The sequence below is a fragment of the Urtica dioica genome, chromosome 1 (genome assembly GCF_054948205.1).
Source record: "Urtica dioica subsp. dioica isolate 48M chromosome 1, U.dioica_male_clone48M_v1_H2, whole genome shotgun sequence".
Taxonomy (NCBI): Eukaryota; Viridiplantae; Streptophyta; class Magnoliopsida; order Rosales; family Urticaceae; genus Urtica; species Urtica dioica.
Window position 1 is genome coordinate 7,908,384 of NC_142756.1, and position 20,597 is coordinate 7,928,980.

At 33.4% G+C, this 20,597-nt stretch overlaps 2 protein-coding genes across 2 annotated transcripts; both read right to left on the reverse strand.

Moving 5' to 3' along the window:
* Window positions 1-450, reverse strand: LOC149406952 (uncharacterized). The gene is made up of 2 exons (XM_089618063.1): window positions 256-450; window positions 1-207 (listed from the first exon to the last, which is right to left on the reverse strand). The coding sequence occupies exons 1-2, from the start codon at window positions 448-450 to the stop codon at window positions 1-3; spliced, it is 402 nt and encodes a 133-aa protein (XP_089474189.1).
* Window positions 451-2,246: 1,796 nt separating this feature from the next.
* Window positions 2,247-2,723, reverse strand: LOC149406953 (uncharacterized). The gene has a single exon (XM_089618076.1). It carries the CDS (start codon window positions 2,721-2,723, stop codon window positions 2,247-2,249), a length of 477 nt encoding a protein of 158 aa, XP_089474202.1.
* Window positions 2,724-20,597: the final 17,874 nt, after the last annotated feature.

Here is a 20,597-nt window from a genome sequence, read left to right on the forward strand (position 1 = left end):
TTATGCCAACGCTTCGCATCCGATGTGACTTCCGCATATCCCTTCATGGATCTCTTTGAGAGTGTATTCAGCTTCGTCTTCGTCTAGACATTTGAGGAAAGCCTGAGAAAATCCTCTTTTGTAGAGATTTTGACCTTCTAAGAAATACTGAGCAGCTCTGAATTTCAAGCTTCTAGCCTCATTTTTATCTTTGGGCAAAGCTCCGTGCTGCAAGTACTCCCTGATCGGAGTTTGTCATGACTTTCGTTGATCGACCTGAAGCACATGGGGAACCTGCTCAATGCTACGTTGCCCAATCTTGATGACTAGGATTGACTCTGAGTCGGATCCTTGGGTGGCAAACTTTGCTAATGCATCGGCCTCTTCGTTCATGGCTCTGGGGACTTGGGTGATTTCGCAAAGTTCGAATTTGTTCGCCAGGTTTCTGGCTTTCTCGGCATATAGCGACATCTTTTCGCTTTTTGCCTGAAATTCAAATTTCATTTGATTAACAATTAACTGAGAATCCGAATATACTTTGAGCTTTTTGATTTCTAAATCTTTTGCTACTTGTAGCCCATGTATCATAGCTTCGTATTCAGCTTCATTGTTTGAAGCTTTGAAATCGAATTTTAAAGCGAATTTTACTTTGTCTCCTTCTGGACTGGATAGCGCAATCCCGACTCCGGACCCCTTTTCGTTGGCTGCTCCGTCTACGTACATGTCCCAAACTGGGAAATCAATTGGTCTGTACGTGAATTCTGCAATGAAGTCAGCTACTGCCTATCCTTTGATTGCTGGTCGGGGGCTGAAGCGTATATCATATTGTGTCAGCTCGATCGACCATTTCATTAGTCTTCCGGACACATCAGGTTTTTGCAGCACCTGGCGTAGTGGAAAATTGGTAAGGACTGTAATCGGATGCGCGAGGAAATAGTGTTTCAGCTTCCGAGAAGCGGTGATGAGGGCGAAGGCTAGCTTTTCGAGCTCCGGGTATCTTCCTTCCGCCTCGTTGAGACGTCGCGAAGTATAATAAACCGGGACTTGGTGTTTTCCCTCATTCTTGATTAACGTTGAACTCACTGCATGCTCCGATACGGCTAAGTAAATTTCCAGGGGCTCTCCTTCCTGTACTTTTCTTAAAGTAGGAGGCCATGCCAAGTGTTCTTTTAGAGACTCGAAACTCTCATTGCATTGCTTGGTCCATTCAAATTCCTTGGAGCCTCTGAGCGCATTAAAGAAGTGAATACTTCGATCAGTTGACCTTGAAATAAAACGGCTTAATGCAGCTATACACCCTGTCAACTTTTGCACTTCTTTTACGTTCCGCGGTGGTGTCATGTTCCATAAGGCTGTGATCTTCTCTGGATTTACTTCGATGCCTCGTTCATGAACGATGAAACCTAAGAATTTACCTGCAGAGACACCGAATGTACATTTTAGAGGATTTAATTTCATGCGATATTGTCTTTAAAGTTCAAATGATCTTCTAAGATCGTCTGTATGTTCATTTATCTTTCGGCTTTTAACCAACAAATCATCAATGTATGCTTCCATCGTAATCCCGAGTAATTCAGCGAACATACGATTTACTAATCTTTGGTATGTTGCTCCAGCATTTTTTAATCCAAAAGGCATTACTGTGTAGCAGTATAGTCCTCGGTCAGTTATAAATGCTGTGTGATCCTGGTCGGGATCATACATAGGGATTTGATTGTAGCCAGAGTAGGCATCCATGAAGCTTAAAATTTCATGACCCGTTGTGGCGTCTACTAATTGATCTATTCTTGGCATTGGGAAACTATCCTTTGGGCAAGCCTTGTTTAGATCTGTGAAATCTACACAAGTTCTCCATTTCCCGTTAGGTTTCTTGACCAGGACGGGATTGGCTACCCATTTTGGATACTTAGTTTCTTTTATCGACCCGTTAGAGATTAGCTTATCTACTTCTTCTTTCAAGGCTATATACCTCTCGGAGTTTAACGCCCTTCTCTTTTGCCTAATAGGTTTTTCCTTATGATCTATATTTAACATATGACATGTTATTTGAGGATCTATCCCTGTCATATCGGACTGTGACCAGGCAAATACGTCTAAGCTATTAGACAAAAGAGAAATTAAGTTATTTTTGGTACCTGATTCAAGATATTTTCCAATCTTGAGTTTCTTTTCAGGTTGTTTCGGATCCGGAGTGATCTCCTCGACTTCATCTCCTGGGCCAATTTCTTCTCGACTTGGAAGGTGTGGGTCGAAGTCTGAGTCGATCATCATAACTTTGTGGACATCTTTGTCCTGACTCTCTTTGAGATAATTCGCATAACAGCTTCTTGCGATAGCGCCTGAGTTCCGACTACTTCGCCTACCCCGTGCTCGGTAGGAAACTTCATCTTCAAATATTCCATAGAAGCGATGGAACCGAGGGACTGCAAAGTTGGCCTGCCAATGATCGTGTTGAACGAAGATTTTCCTGGAACTACCACCCATGTTGTGTTAGTGGTTTTACTTCTCGGGTTCTCTCCTACAGTTATTGGGAGTGGGACTACTCCCTTGGGCTGGATTGAGTCTCCTGTGAAACCATAGAGATTTTCAGGAGAAGGAGCTAATGCGTCTTGCTTAAGACTCATTTTGTTGAATGTGTCTTCATAGAGCACGTCGACAGCACTCCCAGTGTCCACCAATATTCGGTGTACATTCCTGTTTCCGATAAGAGCTGATATGACTAGTGGATCGTTGTGAGGGAACATTACCCACCGAGCATCTTCTGTTGTAAAGGTGATCGGCTCCGAGCTAGGTTTGGCTATCTTGCTAGGCCTTTGTTCGGCTGTAAACAAGATTTGTCGGGGTCCTGCGTAGGCCTCTCTTACATAGCTCTTTTGAGCGCTCCTTGAAGTTCCTCCCACATGTGGTCCTCCGACTATGAGCGAGATTTCAGCATACGCCTCACCTTTTGGTTCCTCTTGATCCCCGTGCTCGGCCTTGAATTTCTTCAACGCTCCTCTTCGGATCAAAGCTTCTATAGCCTCTTTGAGGTTGAAACAGTCAGCAGTGCGGTGACCGATGTCCGCGTGGAAAGCACAATATTTTGTTTTATCTCTCTTTGAGATATCTTTCTTGATCGGCCTTGGCTTAGGGAAATCCTCTTTGTCCTGTGTAAGACTAAATATCTCCTCTATTGGGGTATTGAGTTTATGATATTTTTCAAACTTACTGGAAAAAGGCTTCAGAGGTCCTGCTCCAGACCGGCTCTTCTTTGGCGGGCGGTTATCCTCAGAATGTCGCTCCCTGTTCTCTTCTCGGTAACTCTTCGGTGGCTTTGCTTTTCTTGCCGCCAACCTTGCTTCCTCCGCGTTGATATATTTCTGAGCTCTCTTCAGGAAATCGTTGTAGTCCTTTGGACTTGTCTTCTTAAGTGACCACCAAAACTCTGACTCGGTTCGGACGCCGGAGGAGATCCCGAAGAGCTTAAAATCTTCATTCAGATCGTCAACCTGAAGAGCTTGCTCCGAGTAGCGATTAATAAAATCTTTCAATGATTCGTCATGGGCTTGTCTCACCGCTAGCAGCCTTTCTTTGGGAGTTTTTCCCGAGCTGGAGCCGACAAACTGTTCCATGAATTTTATGGATAACTGCTTCCAGGATCCTATGGAGTTTGGCTTTAGTTTTCTATACCACCTTTTGGCTTAGCCAGTTAGAGTGATAGAGAACGCTCTGCACATAACTTCTGGTCATGCTCCTTGCAACAACATCCAAGAAGAAACAGTGTCTACATGGTCTCTCAGGTCGGTCTTTCCATCGTATACTGGGATGCTTGGCATCCTGAAACGATCAGGCAACGGGTGTTTTAACACGCGTGCTGTGAAAGGGGAGACAGCTTCTCCAACTTTCGGGACAGACTCCTTCTGACCTAGGGCCACCTCTTCGATTCGACGCTCCAATCTTCTAAAATTTGTTTTGTTGGTGCTCGCGCTGTCTTCAGTTTCCGAGCTTCCCATACTATTTCTGAAAGTGTTTGAATGACCTTTATCCATAGTGGGCTGATACCGATCAGGAATCTTTTCCTGACTGGACTGCTCCTTCTCGGATTCAGAGTCATCTTCCACCCTCTCATATCGATCTTTAGCATGTTTCCGAGGTTTCTTAACCTGCGGATTCTGCTCAACGGGTTCTTTCCCTGATCGGTGCGAGGGTTCTTCGTCTGGGATTACTACTGCACTTCGCAGTGTGACTTTCCTTGCCTGCAACCTCCTCTTCAATTCTTTGTTACTCGCCTCTAGAACTGAAAGACGCTCTTGCATCTGCCTGAACTGTTCTTCGAGGCTAGGTTCCGGAAGAAGCTCAGCTATTTCTTCCAAGGTGAGAGGCAGGGTGCGGTTATGGTGCTCTATCTCCGTTTCCTGGTTGGAGACAACGTTCACGGGTGCGGATGAGCTAGCCATATTCTTCAGCGTTTCCCCCTCCTTCTAGCGCCAACTGTTGACCTGTAAAATTAGTACAACAATATCTTACGAAAATACACAGACTCCGAGTACGAGGACTCCGAGTACAGAGACGATTTAAGCAAGACTTTCTCTTTATACAGACGAATCTAATACAAGAGAGCAATGTTTTCTAGAGGTTCTAAGTGAAAGAAAGTAAGTAAAAGTTTTTCCGAAATTCCGTGTCTCGAGAACCTCTGCGAGCTCCTATTTATACTTGTCTGGTGTGGCTTCGTGATTGTGGGCTCTGACGGTTATTCTTGGGAACGTGGGGTGATCAATCCCACGTTCTAGATGGTTTTTCGGGTAACTGCCACTTCCCTTTAGCTGAAGCGGACGGTTACTTTCCTTCGTATGATTTTGGAACCGTCGAGGTGTGCATTTATGCATTGGAAACATGTTTTCTTTTGGTTTGACTAGTCTTTGACCCACGATCTTCTCTTCTCTCCGAAGTTCTGATCGGTAGGTTTCGTTCTTGTCTTATGAACGGTCGTTCCTTTTCAATGGACAGCCCTTGGGTCTATTCTACCTGAGCTTGATGCTGGATTCTTCTTTCTGCTCGGGAGTCTGACTCACCTACTCGGTGTCTGACTAATTTATCCCGTAACATTATGTAAGTTTCAATTTTGAGTTTCTGATATTACAGTAAAACTTACACTCAGATCTATTGGCTAATTTTGTTTAGGGTGCATAAAATGATATTTTGATATATTAACAATTACAATATTTAATATTTTTGAAGATTCGAGGATAAAAAAAAACTTCCAACGACGAAAACTGCATCAATTATTTTAATAGATGAGCTCTACCAACACAGTTAAAGTCATCAACAAGAACAAAACGACATTGTTACGCAACAACCAAGGCCGGAACCCATCAAGATTGACACCAAATAATGCCCTAGTATCGAATAAAAACAAATAGAGATTTCTATTAGATTTTCAACACTTATTTATTTGTAAAAATCGGACATCGGAGCAAAAAGTAATGGTTATTTCGATGACCAAGCTCGGCATCCACCGATCATGGTGTCCAAGGAAACATAGAGGAGGTTGGGACCATTGAGTGGCATTCCAAACCCCCTATTGGTGTCTACGACCAACCAATTGATGCCAAGACCACCCTAGACAATTCAAGATACTCTTATTACGTCCAATACCACCTTGGAGGGTTTTAGGAAACCGAACCCTACACTCAATTTATCCAATGCAAGCTCATCGGACGCCCAAACTCGGTCGACATTTCGCCTGTCGTCTTGTCCATCTTTTGTGTCATCCTTTTTTTGTTTATCGCCCAACCAGCCTTCATCTGACACACTAACTTAGTCTGGTGCCAAATGTTTGTCTAACTCTTTGTCTGAGACCAACACTCGATCCTTATATGGTGCCCAATGAAAGTGTAGGGATTAAGAGAAAAGAGAGTGATTGAATAATGAAGCATGATAGAGAAAATACAATAGTCTGTGTATATAACTATAATACAACCAAATAATCAAAAGACTAAAATAATCTTATATAAATAAAATATTGACAAATATACTATGCTAATACCCAAGCCACCACCCAACTCAAGTATGGTGCCCATCTTTCAACTTCATCTTCCTCAACAGTTTAGAACAGTTACAAGAAAGTGGGAGGCTTTCATAACCTCTCACAACCTTAATAACCGCAAAATCATCACTATAAGTAGAAGCTCAAGCCACAAAACTAAAGAGAGCCAATTTTATCATAATCTCAATATTTCTTTGGATTTGCATAACTTCTTAAAATATTTGTACTTTTTCAATCGACTCTCCGTTGTGTCTTTGCTGGAGTATTCTCCGATGAATACTATTGTCAGTTGAGTCTTGTTCATTTGTTACATTGTATGAGTCAAAATCATCATTATGTAATGTATTACTTTAGATTCATCATTTTTTCCATCAATATATTGAGTTCAGAATGAGGATTCTTATGCACTTTGACACTGCAAGCTCTCTTAACAATCAAATATGGTGGAACCCCACAAGTGAATAGGTTCCCTTATATATATATATATATATATATATATATATATATATATATATATATATATAACTCAAGAGGTGGAGAGGTGCACAATATAAGGAGTCAACAAGCAAGGATCCAAAGGGCAAGGTAAGACCCCACCCATTAAAGACCAACCTTGACACAAGCCCTATTGAGACATCATCTAAACTTTTTAGCCTTCATAACTTATGGTTAGGAGGCCTTGATATTTATTCGAATTGTTCCATTTAGAAATAGTGAAGTATTTGCCGTAACTTGATTAGAGAAAAAAGGTCTAGATTTTAAAATAAAATAAAATATGAGACTCTCATAATCATATTATCGGGAAATTTCAATCTCGTGAAAAATGGTTTTAAGAGTTTTTGATATTTTTTTTTTACGGTTTTGAGAGTCCCACTTTCTGTAATACATGAAAAAAAAAAATCCTATTTTTCGTATTTTATGTGGCCAATTTTAGTCAGTAGCTTGATTCGTGTGGTGTCTTGTATTATTATTATTATTATTTTTCAGAGAGGTGTGATGTCTTGTTTTCCACCATACTATAATGTCCTTGGAAAAATGAATAGATATTGTAACATGCACATGTTTTCTTTGACATAAACCACACATAAGTATATATTGCACAATGTCAAAGAGGAAGTTCTTCAATTGTTTGCATCACAGCTTCCAGTAAAATACATTACAATCCTCACACTGACAATTTGACTGTTTCGATGACTTGGGTTCTATAATGGGCACCACTTTTGTTTTCGCTAAAAGAAAAGAGAAAAAGAGAAAAAGAAAAAAAAAAAAAAAAAAAAAAAAAGATTCATTATGGCTTTTAGTAAAGGTGAAAATTCCCTTTTTTTCCGTAGGGTGATTCAGAGTCTTTATAAAAGAAAAGATTAATGATGGTAAAAATATTTAATGCTTATTCAATATGATACTTATATTTTTTTTTTCTCCAACAATAATACCTAATATTACGTTTTAATTGTGCTATAAGTACTTCCTCTGTTAAGTTGGATGGAAAATTACGTGGCAGTCTCTGATTTGATAAAAAAAAATGAATATAATTTTTTTTAAATTAGTTCAACATTAGATATATAGTTTTATAATAGAAAAAATTTTGAAAAAAAATCTCTCTCCTCATCATGAATATACAAAAAAAAAAAAAAAAAAACTCTTCAAACTAATTAAACATTAATTATATCAATTTCTAATACAAAAAATTTAATAACTATATTTCTTGAAACTAGTAAAGATTAATTCTATTATTTTATAACATACAAAATATATCTAATGTTGAACTAATTTAAAAAAAAATATTAATTTTTCATTAAATCAGAGGCTGTCACATGTTTTTCCATCCAACTTAACGAAAGAAGTATCTACGGCACAACTAAAACGTAACATAAGGTATTATTATCGGCGCAAAAGAAATGAGTATATAGATATTATTTTGGATAAACATTAGATAAATTTTCCGCCATTAACCCTCATGTTTTGGTGAAAGAATATTCCATTTTGTCTAAGATTAGAAATCAAATTATTCCAGAAGTAAGTCTTATACCAATTTATAGACCTATGCAATGCATGTTCAAATAAATAAAAATATGGGCATTTTATAGACATATGAAAACTCAAGTTTTGTCATATAATCAACGTTTAATAAATTTTAAGTAAAAAGTCATGAGATTTTAATGACAAATCCAAAAATATATTAATAATTATAAATATTCATTAACAATTGTAAATAACCATCAGACTCCAAAGGTATAAATAGAATATTAAAAACGTTCAACTATATTACCATAATAGCTATTTATTCTTTCTTTCTTTTCAAATACTGAATCATACAATTTTATATATATTTTGTTAAGCTAAATACGAAAAAAAAAACAATAGAGAATTAAAAAAGATATATAGGTTTCTGAATTCTGACAATTGCTGTGCGCCACTATTTTTTGTCATCAACCGTTAATATATAATCTTAATACAAGAGAATTTTTTGTGCTTCTGTTCCTTTGTGTAATTGTGCATGTTTTCGCACATCACAAATCTAGTATATCGCTTCCCACGTGAATAACTTTTACTTACTGTATTTTATTTTTTCAACGCGTTTATTGATCCTGCAATATATGACCTCGTTTCTTCTTCGTTTTTATTTTCTTTTTTCCTGCATATTCTAATAATGTCTCTCTATTTAGAATTTTTCACATATTTCTTGGGACATATATCTTTTTTTTTTAAACATTTTTATAACGACTGGGTAGCCAATAATCACGCATAAATAGAGCAATTAAAGTAGTCGACGCGTACGATTAAACATTGAAGACATGAGTATGATTCTTGACCAAATAAACAATTGAATCATTAATTTGACACACGTATTTGCTGGCTTCACTATAATTACCAAGATCTTGCCTTTTTGTGTCTTTTATTCAAGTATGTCCATTTCCGTTCATTTCGGCTGAAAATGCTACAATTCCGGAATGTGTCATGTTTGTTTTTGTTCACATTCAACTTCGATATGGAAAATGTAAATCCAAGTCCGGACGTGTACGCTCTCTCTCTCTCTCTCTCTCTGAACTTTTCTCTTTACATTTTTTTGTGTATTCTGTTGTCATTTTCAGATATAACTTCAATTTGGAATTGATATTACATCAGCTTGGAATTAAGCCGATATCAACAACACTTCAGCTTGGAATTGGAATTGGAATTGTGATCTTGCATTACATATAATATTTTTATAGGCATTTTTCTGTTAGAAAAAAAAAATAAAAAGTATTTTATAAATTAGTGAACTATTTGAGGATTAATTTATAATTTGTTTATAAATTGGTTTAGTTTTCTTGGATATATTTATATGCTTTTTTTCGGAAATAGAATAGTTCAAAGACTGAGAGTTAGTTTATAAACTTATTTAACATTTTGTTTAAGGTATATTATACATTAATATATGTTCTTCACTTGATAAATTATTTTCTTATTTTAATACCATAAGAGGAAACTATTTTGATGAGGAGGAAAAAGCTTTCCAAACTTCTTCAAAGCTCTCCAAACACCAAAACAACTGTTAGAAATGAATGAAACATGTGGTAAGTTGAAGTGCATTGAAGGATGTGATTTTTAGTCACATAGAAATGTAAAATTTATTTGGTGGTGATTTCTGTCAATCAATTGAGAATTTTGAGGGTTGTTTGTGAAAAAGAAGAAAAACTGAGACCGGTCTATGAGAATTCCTAAAATTCACGGGTCATGATTGTGAAAGCGTATTGAGAATATATATTATTAACAAATAACCAAAAATTAAAATATTTGCAAAATAATAACCCAAGATTTAGAAAATATTTTATTTTCCAATATTGTGGTTATGTCATGTTTATGATACTACCATTAAAACTGATGATGAATACAAGAGAATAAAAATATTAACCCAAGTGTTGGTTAAGATTGCTTAAAATTTTGTTTCTAAGCCTCTATAAATGTGTTATGTCGTCATATCGTCGTTACCCAAATAGAGAACCTGATTGATGATGAATACAAGAGAATACACAAACAGATCTTTTCAGATATTCTTTACGCTATACTGTCATGGAGTTTCCAAAAACTCCGTCTTTCAAAAAATAGAGTTCTGGTACTACCCAAATAGCGATTGTGCGTGGCTCCTGGAAATTCTGTGTGTCATGTCGTGGGTCTAGAATTAATGTAGCACGGCGTTGATTTCAAAAGAGCAAAAAAAAAAAGTGTCATTTTGCATCTATTTCACTCCGAATACACAACACACCCGAAATCGCTCTCTAACTTCAGGTTAGATTCGATCCACCTAAAGATTCAGCAATTACAACATATAGCAATGAAGTAAAGCTTACCATATGGGATTCCCATGGGACCCCATTTTTCTTGTTATTGGTACCATCCGAAAAATGAGATTTTTGTTCGGTACCATCCAAGAAGTGGGAGTCTCATATGGGATTCCCACAATTCCGAGAGTCTCATTTATTATAAAATATGGGACATGACCAGAGGATCACATTTTTTGGATTTTATATGGAAAATTTTACCTTATAGGAAAATTCAAGTTTAAGGAAACTTAGAAAAGATTGTATGGAAATTGTTTAGCATAACTCTTCATTATAATTAAATTTGGAATATGAAATTACTTAATGTGTTATGAGGTGGTAGTTCAACTAGCTGGTCAAATAATAATTAAGTTATACAACTAACTACTTATGTAAAATAAATAAAGCAAGCAATCAATGAAGTGAAAATCAGTAAATGACACAAAGAATTAGTATTCGAGTTGAGTGACTATACATCTAAATCGGAGAGTGATGTACAAGATTGATGGTGGAAAATAATTCACTATAATAATTAAGTCTCAGTCAGTACGTTGCGCACACAGGTTGAAAATAGTTCTTAAATTAAGTTGTCGATGAAGAATATAAAATATAAAAGGTAAGAGTGAGATAAGTTGATCGCATGCGATTAAAAGTTAATTGACTAATATAAAATAAAGAATAAATTGTATTGAATAAGTGGTTGCACAAAATCTTAAACAGCACAAAGATTTGGCCAAACTAATAAAATCATAGGAGAAATCAAACAGAATGTAAAGAATGATAAATCTAGGTACAATGACTTAAATACATAAAGATACTGAGAAATATTTGTAAACAATATATATATACTTTTATTTCGTTATTTCAGACATGTATAAGAACATATAAGCCTTTGAAAAATACTGAAAGTTACACGTGCAAGGTATGAATCCCGTGTGTATATATTTTTATTTGACTGTGATTTGATTAAAATTGTACTATAGATCAAAGAAGAATTTATTGATATATAAGCTCTCACGCTGCTACGCATGTGATTTCTGGTCTTGAGTCTTGACACATATTTATGTTTAGTGATTGAAATATTTCTAGAAACACAGCAAAGATAAAATACAAACAAAATATCTTGGATCTAGGGGATATATATGAAGACTTTTTGATTTATTATATTTTTCAGGTAATCTTTGTTGTCTAGTGATATCTATATTATTTGTATTGGGATCATGACTAAACCTTAAGATTCCTGGTTCTTTCAAATAAATCTACAATCAATTAGTATATGATCGTCATTTAACAATTAATAAAAAAGAAATGAAGGGAGCTTAAAATGATAAGAATATCGTACGTGGCAGACAACACGTGTGAGTGACGTTGGGATATCACAATGACCTCTCTGCATGTGCCATCTACTTCATGTATATTATCTTCCTTTTTCTTTTTCTTTTTCTTTTTCTTTTTTGCTTCAATTTTATCTTCTAATTTCCTTAGCCCACTAACCACTTCATTTCATCGCAATAAAATAATAAATAAAAATAAAATTTGTAGGACAAACCCAACCCGGAGCGTAAGGAAAACAATTGACATGTGAATTAATGAGTGATATTATCAGAAAATGCCAAAAGGCTATTTTGTGGTACCTAATAATACGAATACACTATTCAGATCATAATTGGCAAAAGCGTACATCAACATGTCAAATGCAGGCCTTGCCATTGTGAATGGTGGGTAGGTCTTACAAAGAAGAAGAACGTAGAGAGAGAGAGAGGGAGAGGAATTAAAAAAAATTGTTGCTTTCTAAATTGTCTTATTGCACTTTGGAATAAATAAAAAGTCTTATTAGATGTATCATATTCATAAGCCGGGCCTTTACTGCACTTCCTCACCAAAAAACCTTCCCATCATTTTTTGAGCGAATTTCAACCCCGTTGATTGCTTTGCTTTGCTTTCCTTCCTTTTCTTCATCCACAAACCTAAATACATCATTGCTCTTATAACCATATATTGTTTGGGGCCATTACCCCATCACTATTAAAATATATATTTTACTGCAAGACACACGCAAAACGACATTAAAACAGCATTTCTAATCATTCCAAAAGACGACTTAAAATGTAAGTATTTTCTTGTACATAAAAAAAACCTCCCCAAATCTCTAAATATCTTCATGATTTGGTTGATAATAGCTTCATTTAAGGGTTCATTAGACATTAGATATATAACCTTATTTACATATTTGATTCGCTATTTAACTAATTTTTAGTAAGTTTTTAGTATGTAGTCATAAACCATTATGTAAACATTTAAAAAGCTTAACAGCAATAACAAATAAGAAAATAAAAATGTGTAAATATGTGTAAATACGTCAAATCTGTGACTAGTTACCCAATATTTATTAAAAGTTAGCTAAACAGCAATTTTGAAAGTCTAAATGAGTTAATTTTCTACTTTTTTGTTCATTTAACTATGAAAATATATGCTATTTGACTTTAGTATAAAATAATGAACTATTTGGTAAATTGGTGTTTGGAATTTTAGTAGAATGACATTAATTAATTAAGGACTTTTAATATAGATATTTAGAGCGGGACATGTATTATATCATTTTCTAAATTTTGAAGTATTCTCATTCTTTGTTTCTCTTGAGGATTTCTTTGTTGCTATAAGAGGATTTTGTAAAAGCTTTTGTGGATCAAATTATAAAAGAGAGATGAGTACTTGAAAAAGCATAGGCAGAGGTATAGATGCAGATCGCACGGAGTAAATATGCCCCCTGAATATTTTAAATCATTTTTTCGACATTAACTTTTACCATATTTAAAAAATTTAGCTTATAATTAGACCATCCCCACCCGTACGCTAAAGGGTGGGGATAGCGTCCAAAGATGCTCCAACCGAGCGGCATATCTCACGCCATTATGCGCGTGGGATATTAAATAAGGGTGGTGTCACGCCAAATATGACGTGATACTATTCCCTACACCAAAAGATTTTTTTAGTCCCTATACAATTTATAATTTATATATTTGTATTGATTTATAAAATTATATCATATTTATCCTTAAATTATTCATTAAATTTATTTTAAAATACAACATTAACATTAACATTCAAATACAACGACATCGAAATGTAAAAAAAAACATTAAAAAAAAAAATGCAACAAAATAAAATTAAAAATAAATTTACAATACATAAACTACTATTAAGTTTACTTTGTGTTAATTTGTATTTTGAATAATTTTATGGAGTAATACTTGATTATTAAATAATAAATAAGTGGTATAATTGAAAGATATTGAATAAATATAAGGGTATAGAAATAAATAAGAGAAAGTTGAATATAAAATTAATATTTCAATTTGGTGTAAAAATAGAGTTCGATTGGAGATGAGATAGTGTTTGATGTGACATGTACGGTAAAATAGAGTAGAAAATGGTGTTATCGGGTGGAGTTGGTCTTAGATGATTTTTTCATAAATGTCCCTCGTGAAATTCTTACACGACCCCTAAAACATGATGAAAATCCGAGCACCACGAGCACTTGAACACACTTTTTTCTTAATTAAACATATTCTCTACTCACCCTTTAAGGTTCTTTAATATAAGAAAAAATTAAATAAAACAATTTTTACTTAATAAATCTCATAAAATACGTAGAAATGATGGTCCACTTTCAATACTATTTAATTATTTACAGTGATTTCATTTCCAAATGATGTTAAATGCGTGTGAGCGTATTGTATATGTTTCAATCTAGTACTTTTCTACTTTTTTTTTTTTTTTTTGTCGAAAAGAATTGTGTAAATCAGGCAATAATGAAAATAAACCGTATGCATTCAAATCAACAAAACTAATGGTTTTACTATCTTTTCTAGCAAAATAATTATATAATTATGTATAGTTCTATGTTTCCAAATCTTCAGCCACCTTATGGTATACAATATTATTAATTATCTTTTATTTGTACCATGCGCACAAGTAGTAGTAGTACTTTTCAAAGTGCATGGAGAAAGAATATGTTCTATTTTCATTTATTTATGATTAGATTCTTCTTATAAGACCTGTCAAAGATGGACATATTTAACAATAAATCATTTTTTTAAGAAAACAATAAATAAATTGATAGTGCTATGTTCAAGTGGTGACAGCTTATATTTCAATCAACGAAACCGGCTCCGAAATTCGTTATTTATTACCTCCAAGAAAAACATCATACGTCTTCATGAATACACCTCAAAAGAGTGGGACCAATAGTTGAATCAAAAGCTACGTAACTTTCTGAAATAGATAATTCAATGAAGAATACATAATGAATTATTCCATTGATGTTTTTTTTTTTTTTGCTTTTGTTTAGCCGGCAAAACTAGTCAAATGGCTGGCCAAGGATTTCCTTCAGTTAATATTTATTCTGGCGACAAAAATAGAGCGGAACTGTGCATAAAATATGTGGTAATTAGAGTTACAACTATGTATATGGTATGGACAACATGCTTGTCATATAAATTGACGATTTGAATTCTCTGGAGGCTCTCTTCATCCATTTTAAGACGCATTATCCTCATCTGTTTATGATATATCGATCTATTATTAATCGTCAGCATTATCCTTTTTAATTTCTTGAATAAGAAACATTGTCGTCTTCGTGAAAGAGCAAACTAATACGTAAACCCACGTGATGTAAGCAAGTAACCTAAATACCAGAAGTAAAATAAAAAGGTCATTTTGGTTTTGCTATTTCTTAATTTTATAATTCTATTACAAGAGCGTAAGCAAGCTATATGTATCTTAACTTATGTTTACATTTTACTGATTCAAATATTAGAAGGAAAAAAAAAAAACTATTTCGAAAATCCACTCATTATTCTGTAGTACTTTTACTCTTAGTTTTCAGAGATTTTTTTTCCCTTTTATTTCTTTTTATTTACTGATCATTTGAATCCATCCTTTATTCGTCATCTTAATTATAGCTACAAATATTTAATCTTTCATCATCCATTATACTCTTTTAGAATCCAAACCTAGATATATGATTTTATAATATACGCAATCAACGTGTACATTTGAAAGAAACTAAAAGAAGGTTTTTTTTTATAATTATTATTATTATAACTGAAATCATATATATATGGAAAGTAATCTTCTTTTGTTTAAACAAACACAAAGTACCTTCTTTTCTTCCTCTACTTTAATTGGTGGCTGTAACAGTAATTAATTATATCATTCATTTGGTAATAGTATGGAACTCATTGGGTTTAGTTAAATAGCTAACTATAGAAAGGGAAATATGGAATCTTTAAATTCAAGCTATTATGATTTCATGTTATTGGCTTTGTGCTCAAGTTGGTCACTATTACTTTTTTATGCCCTAATTATTATTTATTTCTCACTAAGCAAAAAATATTTCTTAAAATCTCTAAGCAAGTATAATTAAATAGACCTTTACGGAATATATGATAACATTATTTCCTCTCTAAAGACAATTATTGCACCATAATCTGGCCGATTTATAGTTCAGTATTGGCTTTATTGACCTAACTAATTTGTTGTACTTGATTAAAAGATTTGATTATATATGGGTTGGTTAATCACTTCTCTTGCACGCCAATATCACAAACCATGCGTAAAATCTGGACTGCTGATTTGTACAACGTTGTCTTGTTAGCAAGTTTTCTTATCACCATTTTTCAATTTAATTGTTTATATTTTCGAACCAACAAAACAATACAAGTATCATTGAACAATCTTATAAAACACTGAAATATAGAAGGAAAAAACATCAGAAAAAGTTCAAAACTTCCGGAACATTTACAGACATGAATAGACTTTCAGTAGCCATTACAGACATTGGAAAATCAATATTCCAAATTTCCAATAAATTTAAAAAAAAAAAAAACAACTGCTGTTTGACCCTCACACATTGTGTGAATCTGCAATTTTGATATAGTACTTGTATTGGGTAGTCGAAAATAAACTAAAACACCTTCAATTTCATATAATGATCATAGAGGCTAAGGCAATTCTAGGGTATAATCGACAGACAAAGAAGCATCATTAACCCTCTTACCGAAATAAATCTAAAAAGGGCAAACAAAACAATAGATACGCATCAGATTCGTTACTAGAACAATATAGTTTTCTTCGCTATTTATTTGCACGGGTTGTAGTTAGATATGAGTAATAGAAAGGCAAAATTCTTTCTCACACACACCATATCATTTAAAATTAGTGATAATGAAAGTATCAAGTAGCTTGTCACATGTTTATGTTTATGCATCAGTAATATTATATATAGGTAATAACCTTAAAGTACAATATACAAAACCAATTTGTTTTAATTTAATTAATCAGGCTTTTTTGAAGTCAAGAAGGAGAAACGGTGTCATTTGAGCTCGTTTTGCTGTCTTAAAGTGTTGTCTGGCGTGGTAAACTTTTTTTTTTCAAAAAAAAAAATTATTCACTTAGCTTTGTACACGGTGTGATACCGTTATATGATAGTTTGTGTTCATTTTACTTTATGTAGATGACATAATCTTAGCATATCTTAATTAGAGCCGGTCATTCCCTTAGTCAACCTAGGCAATTGCGTAAGGCCTCCCTCTTTGAAGAAAAATAAAGGCCTCAAAAATTGTAGTTTCTTGATCCAATAAATTTAAAGACTCAAATAGGTGGAAGTGGGCTTTTATATTATGGCTTTTAATCATTTTTAGGCCCACAAAGAACTAAGATTATCATATGAGATTTTAAAACAAACAAGGAACTTGAAACGTCAAAGAATATCAACACGTTATTTGATCTATTTTTTTCACAGAAGTTATTCTCAAGCAAAAAAGTGAAGAAAAAACAATTAACTTTAAAGCTTGAAGTTGGAGCAATTTGTTCATCGCTTTCCAGGTTCCATCTTTCTAATTAAGTTGTTTTGTTTGAGATTATTATTGTTGTTAGGTTTTTCTTGTGTGTGTTTGTGTGCTTGTGTTGATTTTCTTTGTTAGTTATGTCTTGTTGAAAATTTTCTTCGGGTTATGACAAATTGAAAAAAAAAAAAAAAAAAGAGAAGAAGATTTGGTTAACTCTCAAATAAGAGCTCTTGATAAATTTCTCTTAAAAAAAGATTTAGTAACCGTAGTTGATGAAGAAGTGAGTGCACATGGAGATGATGATACGAGGGTGGAAAAATCTAGACAGACTAACGATGAGAAAGAACCCGGAAATTATTTTATTGAAATTGAAATAGAAGGAGAGGTTAAAAAAAACATGAATGAGATGTCAATAAATGTTTATGATCCGGGACGATGGAACAATATTGATAACAATTTTAGAGACATACTAATTGAGAAAGGTCCTATTAGAGAGAGTGAATTTAGTTTTCCAAATGATGAAAATTCTAGGCATTTTGCTTTTTTCTTACTACTATAGGAAACTACCAAATGGCGAAAAACACGATAAAAGATGGTTCATATATTCAAAGGAATTTGAAAAAGTATAGTTTTTTTTTTTTGTAAATTATTTAATGCCAACCATACAAAAAATCAATTAGGTGATGAAGGGACAAATGATTGGAAGAATCATAGTGCAAAATTAAGAAGGCATGAGATAAGTAATGATCACATTGTATGCATGACTACTTGGTTTGAATTAGAGCTAAGATTATCTAAAAAATTGACAATTGATAAACATGCTCAAGAAAGAATAAACAAAGAGAAGGAATATTGGGAAATGTCTTAATAAGAATATTTGCAATCGTAAAAATTTAGCTAAAAATAATCTTGCATTTCGTGGAAGTAATGAAAAGATTTATCATGAAAATAATGGAATTTTATTAGTTTTGTTGAAATGCTAGATGAACTCGATCCAATAATACAAGAACATGTTCGACGTATACAAAGTGGTGATATTCATAATCATTACCTAGGACATCGGATTCAAAATGAGCTTTATACAAATGTTAGCACATGAAGTTAAAAGTAAAATTTTAAAAAATATAAAAGATGCAAAATACTTCTCGGTTCAACTTGATTGTACTCTCGATTCAAATCACCAAGAACAAATGTCTATCATATTATGGTGTGTTTGTATGGGAAAAAATCCAATAAACGTAGAAGAGTATTTTTTGGGATTTTTACAAGTGGACGATACATCGGGTAAAGGTCTTTTTGATACACTTGTCGAACAAATGGAAAAACTAGGATTTGACATACAAGATATAAGAGGACAAGGTTATGATAACGGATCTAATGTGAAAGGAAAGCAACAAGGTGTTCAGAAAAGATGGTTAGATGTAAATTCAAGAGCATTTTATACAGTTTGTGGTTGTCATAGTCTTAATTTGGTGCTTTCCGATGTTGCAAACTCTTGTGTTAGAACTATATCATTTTTTGGAGTTTTTCAACGCATCTATTCATTGTTTGCTTCTTCTACTAAGAGATGGAAAATACTAAAAGATAACATATCGGATTTGACCCTTAAATCATTGTCACAAACTCGTTGGGAAAGTCGAATTGATAGTGTTAAGACAATTAGATATCAAGCTCCAAGAATAAGAGATGCCTTGTTTGAGCTAGGAGAAACATGTGAGGATCCTAAAATCAAGAGTGAAGCTAAATGTCTAGAGGAGTATGAATTAGAGAATTTTGAATTTTTGCTAGGCATGACTATTTGGTTTGATATATTATTTGTTATTAATTCAGTGAGTAAAACCTTACAAAGTGAAGATATGCATATTGAGATTGCTATAGACCAATTGAAAGGTCTACTCACTTATTTTAAAAATTATAGAGAAAATGGTTTTACATGTGCTATGATTTCGGTGAAAGAGATTGCAAATGAGATGGATGTAGAACCAAAATTTCGAGAAAAGCGTGTGATTCATAGAAAAAAAACAATTAGGTGAAAGTTTGATTGCGATATAAACCAAACTCCCGAAGAATCATTTCGAATTGAATATTTCCTCTACATTGTGGATCAAGTTATTTCTTTGCTTACAAGTAGCTGTGAGCAATGTCAAGCATATGAAAATGTTTTTGGATTTTATTCAATTTCAAAAAGCTAACTTCGTTAGATGAATGTGATTTGATAAAATCTTCATTGAATCTTGAAGATGTGTTGAAATGTAAGGGACTTTTGGACATTGATGGCTTAGATTTATTTTCTGAATTAAAAGTGCTTAGAGAAATTTTGAAAGAAAAAAGTAGTCCGATGGAAACACTTCATTATATAAAAAAAAATGTGGATTCTTTTCTCGATGCATACATTGCTTACCGGATTTTATTGACAATTTCAGTAATCGTAGCTTCCGCAGAGAGGAGTTTTTCGAAGTTGAAATTAATAAAATCTTATCTAAGATCAACTTGTCACAAGAACGGTTGAATGGATTAGCTATGTTGTCCATTAAAAAAAATATGTTACACGAGCTTGAATTCGATGATCTCATTAGTATTTTTGCATCTCACAAAATAAGAAAAGTAAAGTTTACATAGATCTATATTGTTTTAACTTTTTTTTGTTTGTATGTTTTGTCTACTTTTTATGCGCATGGATGGAAGGTGCATGGATGAAAAATGGGCAATTTGGAACAAACAAAGTGATAAAAATATCAACGGACATTTTGTTTTTACAAATAATTAGCAAAATAGCCAACTCAAACGTTGAGAATTGCTAAATAGCCAAGGTTTTGTAAATATTAGGTAAATAGCTAGCAGATTTTAATTACGCATGTAAGTTTACTAAAATGCCCAAATTTCTTCCCGCCCAATCGATTATTTACATGTATTTACTGCAGAGTATGTAAAGTCCAAAAACTGTTATATCTAATAAGGAAAGAATGTATACTCGGATTCAGTAAATAAGAAATAAATAATGTCTAATATATAAGGAAACAAAATAACAATAAAACACCCACGTAAATTTCAGTTGCTACATATAAGGAAACAAAATTAAACCCCAAATTATGTTCCACTTAATTTAGGGAATTCTGAAACAATTCAAAATTCAATTTTTGGGAATCCTGAACAATTCAAAATTCAAATCATTTCCTGATTCAAATCTAAAAGGACAATCTCCGGAATTAAAAAATAATCTGATTGGTCCACGTCATCCAATTGGCTATTTACCTATTATTTACAAAACCTTGGCTATTTAGCAATTCTCAACGTTTGAGTTGGCTATTTTGCTAAATTACCCTTGTTTTTATTTATTAAGAGAATTGTATTCTCCTATCTTTATTAGAAATAGTAGCTAATTAACTATTATTCTTCTTTTATTTTTTATTTGGATGTCTTACAAGTTTTTTTATTTTGTAT